The sequence below is a fragment of the Cornus florida genome, unplaced genomic scaffold, assembly GCF_030987335.1.
Source record: "Cornus florida cultivar Cherokee Brave unplaced genomic scaffold, ASM3098733v1 CherokeeBrave_3.0.0_Hap2_Chr09, whole genome shotgun sequence".
Taxonomy (NCBI): domain Eukaryota; kingdom Viridiplantae; phylum Streptophyta; class Magnoliopsida; order Cornales; family Cornaceae; genus Cornus; species Cornus florida.
Genome location: NW_026775579.1, coordinates 52,703,389 through 52,710,749, shown reverse-complemented (window position 1 = coordinate 52,710,749; position 7,361 = coordinate 52,703,389). Strand labels below are relative to the sequence as shown.

Genomic DNA, 7,361 nt, shown 5'->3' with positions numbered 1-7,361 from the left:
AGTTTGGTATTGCCCAATTATTCGGGGTTAACAGAGATTTCTACTAAGAAAAAAGAAATAACAATGGCGAACCATACTCCAAATCAGACAGAGTTTGAGTATGATTGGACTGCAACGGTAGAACCTGGTGAACCGGGCGTACAACTTCCAAAAGCCTTCCGTAGACCCTTCTTCTCTACTTTCCTTTTTCTCTCTCCAAGAAAGACCATCAACGCCAGTTCTCACCGGTTATGTTCAACGCGGCCGCCGCATCACCAATGCCAACCATCTTTGCTCACCTCTTCATCGCTGGTTCATGCCACCATCCGTTAGTCAGTCTTCCGTAACAAAATTTTAGTTCAAAAGATAGAGACGTGTTAAATAATTCAGATTGCGTTCAATATTGGGCTAGGGTTCGATTATGGGGATGAATTGATTGCGCTAGATTTGGGGCTAGGGCTTGACTATCGGGATGAATTGGTGGCGGCAACAGTTGTGGGTGGGTATCTACATATATGTAGATACATGTTTAATGATGAATAATTAATGTATGGCGGATCCATACGTATCAAGGTCGACCTATGATTCTTAAACGATGGGAGAAGAATGTTAACCTAGAGAAAGAAATCTTGGGATCAGTCCCCATTTGGGTTCGGTTGATTGGGTTATCCATGCATTGTCGAGGGAAGATGTCCATTGCTAGGGTTTGTTCACAATACTCTAAGCCTTTGTTTCCTTACTCTTGCTAGAGAGGGGGGGATTAGTGAAGGTAATGGTGGAGGTTGATATTCATGATGAACTTCCTGAAGTTGTTCATATTGATATACATGGTATTGAATGTGAGGTTGTTGTGGAATATGATTGGAAGCCTCAATTGTGTAGGAAGTGTAATGGCTATACACATGGTGAAGCTAATTGTCCAATGCAGGTCAAGAAGAAAAAAGTGCTTTCTGAATGGGTAATTAAGCAAAAGGGAAAGCTTGTTACAAGTGAAGAGGCCTTAGACTCTATTGTAGATACTATTAGGGTGGAGGCTGTTGGGGGTACTCAGGCTATTCACGACTTGGTGGAAACAGTTCCTGTTACTGAGGTGGTATGTGAAAAAGGTGTGCAGATTATAGAAGAAAGATTAGAGACTATGATTGAGGTGGCTTCTGGTGAGTCACAGAGTAAGAAAAGGGATTCGATAATGGTTGAATCACTATTGAAATCTGACAATGATAGGTCAGGTGGTGAGATGATGTCAACCGATTTGAGAAGTAGTCCAGTATCTAGTATGGGGATTGATTCACCTATACAGAGTGATAAATTAAACATTGTGTCAGCTGGATCTACTAAGGAGACTCCTCCTCAAGAAAGCAGTTCACTAACAAAGAAACAGAGGAGGAAGCTTAGGCAGAAGGAAGCCGAGATGATTGTTGTTACTCCTAGAATTACTAGAGGCATGGTGGCTGGTGGAGTTGTTCCACCAACTACTATTATTATATGATAGGTATGTGGAATGTTAGGGAGCTCAATAGGAGAAGGATGCAACTTGAGGTCCTTTCCTGGTTGAGCAAGTTTTCTTTGGCCCTGGTGTGTTTAGTAGAGACTAGGGTTCAAAGGGCAAAGTTTAATTTGATCAGTAACAAAATTAGAGCAAATTGGCAATGGTGTAATAATTATGATGCTGTGGATGGAGGAAGAATTTGGTGTGGGTGGGATCCTTTGAAGTTTGATATTCAGATTGATGATATTCAAGCACAGGTTATCCTTCTTAAGGTTAAGGTTAGAAACTCTGATGTGTCTTTTTGGGTCAGTTGTGTCTATGGCAAAAATACTGCTGTAGAAAGAAAGGAATTGTGGAGATGTCTTCTGGATATGGCTTCTAGGATTACAGGGGCATGGTTACTTGTTGGTGATTGGAATATTGTTAGATATAATCATGAAAAGATTGGAGGGAAAACTTTATCAATTAGGGTGTTGAAGGAATTCAATGATGTTATTGACCTCTTAACTCTTGTTGATATTCCTGTCCTTAATGGCACTTATACATGGTGTAATAATAGACAATTTTCAAGGAGAATTTATCTTCAGCTGGATAAAGGGTTGATGAATGAAGATTGGAGTGAACTTTTTCCTTCTTCTCAAATTGAACTTACTCCACCTTTAGCCTCAGACCATTGGGGGATACGTGCACAAATTCCTTTGCAGGTTGCTTCAAGTCCAAAACCCATTAGCTTTTTACATTTGTGGAATGTTCAACCTATGGTTAAACAAGTGGTGGTTGAGGCTTGGCAAATTGCAGTGTCTGGAGATCCAATTGCTAAGGTTATTAAGAAGCTGAAAGGGGTGAAACAGGCTATTAAGGATTGGAATACAACCAAATTTGGTTCAGCTTTTGAAAGGTTAATTACTGCTAAAAAGGAACTTGAGGACTATCAGAGAGAGTTATTCCAGTTTCCTTCCAATGAAAACCTTATTCAAAAAGAGGATGATGCTAGAAGAGAGTATGACACTGCTCAGTCCAATGAGGAGCTTTTGCTTTTACTGAAGGCTAGAGTAAGTTGGATTAAAGATCAAGATAGATGTTCTAAGTTTTTTTATTAGAAGATTAAGGCTCGGAGAGTGAAGAATAACATTACTAAACTTCAAGAGGATGCTGGTAATTAGATTCACAATGATGTTGGTATTAGAAATATGCTACTTCAATACCATACTGAACTTTTTTCATCTAAAGGACAGTATAGTGCTCCATCTGCATAGTATATTAGGAATGTTTTAACTCCTGAGGAAGCAGGGCATCTTGAGAGACCTATTACAAGGGAGGAAGTCAAGAATACTATATTCTCTATGGGAGCTGATAAAGCTCCAGGCCCAGATGGCTTTCCTGTGAAATTTTTCAAGGTTTATTGGGATACTGTTGGGGAGGATGTTATTAATGCAGTGCTACATTTTTTTGTTCACTCTTCTATGGTAAGGGGCTTTATAGCACTTTTATTACTTTGATTCCAAAAGGAAAAGATGTTGTCAAGGTGGGGGAGTTCAGACCAATCTCTCTTTGTAATACTTTGTACAAGGTGATTACTAAAATTCTTGCCTTAAGATTGGGAACTGTTTTGGATCAATTGGTAGGGAAAGAACAGAATGCTTTTATCAGTGGAAGGAAAATTCAAGACAACATTATCATTGCCAATGAATTGCTGAGAGGTTTTGGAGCAAAGTCTACTAAGCCTACTTTAGCCTGGAAGGTGGATCTCAGAAAGGCCTATGATTCTATTCAATGGAATTTTTTGCTTAACATTCTTCAATTGTTTGGATTTGGAAGCAAATGGATAGGGTGGATTCAGAGATGTATTACAACAGTTTGGTTCTCCTTGTTAATTGTTTGGATTTGGAAGTCCTTGTGGGTTTTTCAAACCATCTAGAGGTATTAGGCAAGGCTGCCCCTTATCTCCTCTCTTGTTTACCTTAGTGACAGATTATCTTTCAGGTATGTTTCAACATGAATGTGAAGCAGGACATCTTGTGGTTTCTGAAGCAGCTAGAAGGGCTCATGTTGGGGTCACTCGTCAGTTTTTTGCTGATGATCTTCTTGTGGTTGTGATGGCAAACATGGCCTCAGTTATGACTTCAAGGAAAATGATGAGACATTTTGAATCAGTTTCTGGTTTGTCTTTTTCACCAGATCAGTGAGAAGAAAGTCCATTATTCTTATAATTCTTGGATGTAAACAAGGAAATCTTCCTTTTACTTATGTAGGTGTTCCTATTTCTGATAAAGGTTTGAAGAGATTGGATTGTAAACCTTTGATTGAAAAGGTTGAAGCAGCTACCACAACATGGGCAGGTATGAATTTATCTATGGCTGGGAGAGTTGAATTGATTAGAGCTGTAATTACTCCTATGGTCCTGTATTGGACCTCAGTTTATTCTATTCTAGCTGCTGTTGTTAATATTATAGAGAGAAGAATGAGAAATTTTGTTTGGGGACACAATAATCAATCTTATAAGCTCCATGGTTTGTGTTGGAAGAAACTGTCTACTCCAAAATCTGAAGGTGGTTTGGGCATAAGGAAGTTGATTGATATTGATAAAGCTGCTAAGTGTGTTTTGGCTTGGGAATTTATACTTTCAAAGGATAGATTGTGGGTTGCTTGGTATAAACAGATGAATCTGAAGAAGGCTAGTTACTGGTCTGCTGTTCCTAGGGATACTCATTCTGTTATTTGGAAGAGTATTGTGGCTGTGAGGGATACTCTGAAGATAAATTGCAGATTCCATATTGGCGATGGTGAGATGGTAAATTTCTTTCAGAAGAATTCAGTTTTAGAACTCTTAAAGAGTTTTGGCTACTGATAAGAGTACTGTCTTAAGCAATTTTCTGTTTCAAGGTCAATGGCAGCTTGCTGATATCCCTTCTGAGATCCAGAATTACATGCATCAATTCAAAATTTATGAAGGGGAAGATAATATTTTATGGCAGCACAATTTGTTCACTTACAAGGCAGCATGGGAGGCCTGTAGGTTGATTAAACCAGAGGTTTTCTGGTATCCTTTAATCTGGAATGGTGGACGGCCTAGGTGGGCAGTTTTAGGTGTTTTTGTTTTACAGAATTCAGTTCTGACTGGGTCTAATGTTCAAAGAAGGGGTATATCACTTTCTTCTAGATGTTGTTTATGCTATAATAATGAAGAAACTGTGGATCATTTGTTTGTGGATTGTGAGTATGCTTGGCAGATTTGGTGTGATGTTGCTGATATGTTCAAGTGGAGAGTTCGAAGGCAGCAAACTGTTGGAGGTTTTACTTTGGAATTGGCACAGCAATTTGCAGTTAAATCATGGAGGAATAAATTCAGTAGGATGATCTTTTCTGCCACTTTATATTTCATATGGAGTGAAAGGAATGGTCGGATTCAGAATGATGTTATTAGACACAATAGAGTACTCTTTAAAAGTATTGTTTGGGAGGTTTTGGATGTCTTGGGGGTTTGTCTTCAAGATGTCTTGGCCTTGTTTTAGCTTGTTTGATTTTATTTCTTTTTAGGATAGGGAATTTCTCTATTCTTGAGGTGTGATCCTTTTAAGGATTTTGTCTAGTGAGGGTATGCCCTCACTATATGGCTTGTACTTTTATGTTCATATTTATAAAAAATTTCTTCAATTAGGAAAAAAAAAAAAAAAAAAATGTAAGGTTGTTGGAATGGGTTTGGTAATGGTGAGAGAGAAGCAAAGGTTGTGATGGTGTTGTGAAAAAACAGAGAGGCGTGGGGCGGTGGTGATTGTGATGGTGTTGTGCAAAATCCAAGGCAATATGAATTATTGAACTAGCAATGAAGAGGTGAGCAAAGATGTTCGGCAATGGCAATGCGGGGGGTGGCGTTGAACAGAACGGGCTAGATGGAGAGAGAAAAAAAGAAAAAAAAAATTCACAGCAATGGGTTAAACCCGACTAATTGGGTTAAACCCGACTAATTGGGCATTACCCAACTTAAACCCAACTTTTGTTTTGGACACCTGTTTTAAGTTTATTGGGCCAACTTAAACCCAACTTTCATCCAACCTGAGTTGGACACAAGCATTGTTCCCAAACATAACTGAAAACAATGCAGAATATTTTAGTTGGTAATTTTTTTTAATAAACTAAACTTAGTTGAACGTAAGTCTAACATATCGTGATCTTTCCATTCATTTTTTTTTTTTTTTTTCCCCCTCTTTTACAAGACAAAAAAGTCCATTCTCACACAAAATAAATAAATAAATAGTATATTGTACAGAACAATTCCAAGAATTTTAGTTGTTATCTCTATTTTTAATTCAATATTATTTCAATTGCTTTAATCAAATTTCAGAATCAATCAAATATGGACCACAGATCATCTGTGATCAAGGTTTTCCTAAGCATTGCAGCCAAACCAAGTGTACACCTTATTGCTAATGAACAACTTTGCTTCAACGTGACATATATTACTATTGGAGACCACCATTTAGAACTTCACTGACTTTAAAGCAAAAGGTTGAAAACAATTCAGATTCCATACAGGTTCTGTTTTTTTCCCCTTCCTTTTTCTTTATGTTCAGTTTGGTGGTTCTCAAGTATCATAATCATACTTAATTAAATCAATTTTTTAACAGTTATAGGCACCATCTCATGTACTATAATCCCAAGGGCTTAATTGTATTTCTTACCGTTTCCCCAGGTGGCTGCCCCATTGTGTTAAAATCCATACGAGGCTTCTCAGCTTGTGACAGAGCAACACCTTTCAGTTTAGACCTTCCCCGGCCTTCTTTTTAGTGGCACTTGTTGCTTGGTCTTCACAGGTAGGGGCTTCAGAAGTAGCATGATCGAGTGACGGTCCACCAACTCCTATAATTTGGTCACTTGTGGGTGTATGAGGAGAGTTTGGACGCCATCACAAATGCGTAAGGCTTCTGGTGAACGCACTGCAGCCAAAACTGATTGATGCTCCTGTTGTAGTTGTTTCGCAACCTTTCTAGAATACCTGCAAATTAAAAGAAGAATAACATTAAAAACACGCTAAACATATGGTGATACTTAAATTAAAATACTAAATAACAAATAATAACAAGCTTAACTAAGACTGATGCTTACCTCAGGATATCCAGACATAATGAAAAGCTAACCAAGCTCAAAAATCAGTAATGTGAAGTTGGGAAAAAAATATCAAGCACATGCATACAAGAGAACTAAGTATAATTATCAAAATGAAGATAAAATGTGTTGAAATTTTTTCTTTTTATTAACTTACCATACACGCCTTTACTGCTGGAAACTAAAACTGACTTAAGAGAACATGTTAAGCCCTCATGAGAAGAACAGAATTGGTCATGGAAGCCCTTGGTAGCTTTTTAGGCTACCTGTTCTTGCACAAGCCTCAACTGATGAGCTAGCTGATTTTCATGCATGAGATGATCACAAAGACCATTTTTGAGACAAATTGAGTTATATCTGGATGTGATCAACGTTAATTCATATATAACTGGTAAAAGTAAGTAGACACAAAGACAGTGCTTGACATGGAAAGGTAAGTAAGATTTTATTAATGGATAGGCCAAAACCAGATTACAAACAAAATAAGGGCCATAGATGTATACAACCAAACATAAAACAAAGTATTTGGTATACCACGGATGCTCATGTATAGGCTGAGCGGTTGTAAATAATTTTACACAAGTAATACTTTTTATATTATGGATGCTTATGTAAATTTCTCATTTCTGCCAACAATGCATTTAAAAAGAAAAATGAAAAGAGAATTGTAGAAGTATTCCCCAATTTAATCATGTAAAAACCTATTTAAAAAAAAAAAATGCAACAGAACAAACCTATTTGGAATTTCGGAAAAGAAAATGTAATGAAATGAAATATCATTTATGCATTT

At 37.5% G+C, this 7,361-nt stretch overlaps 1 protein-coding gene across 1 annotated transcript; it reads left to right on the top strand.

The window, feature by feature from the left end:
- The first annotated feature begins 1,473 nt into the window (after positions 1 to 1,473).
- Positions 1,474 to 4,980, top strand: LOC132272614 (uncharacterized). The gene is made up of 6 exons (XM_059773728.1): positions 1,474 to 2,520; positions 2,725 to 2,934; positions 3,039 to 3,312; positions 3,452 to 3,628; positions 3,721 to 4,259; positions 4,363 to 4,980. The coding sequence occupies exons 1-6, from the start codon at positions 1,474 to 1,476 to the stop codon at positions 4,978 to 4,980; spliced, it is 2,865 nt and encodes a 954-aa protein (XP_059629711.1).
- The last annotated feature ends 2,381 nt before the right edge of the window (positions 4,981 to 7,361 follow it).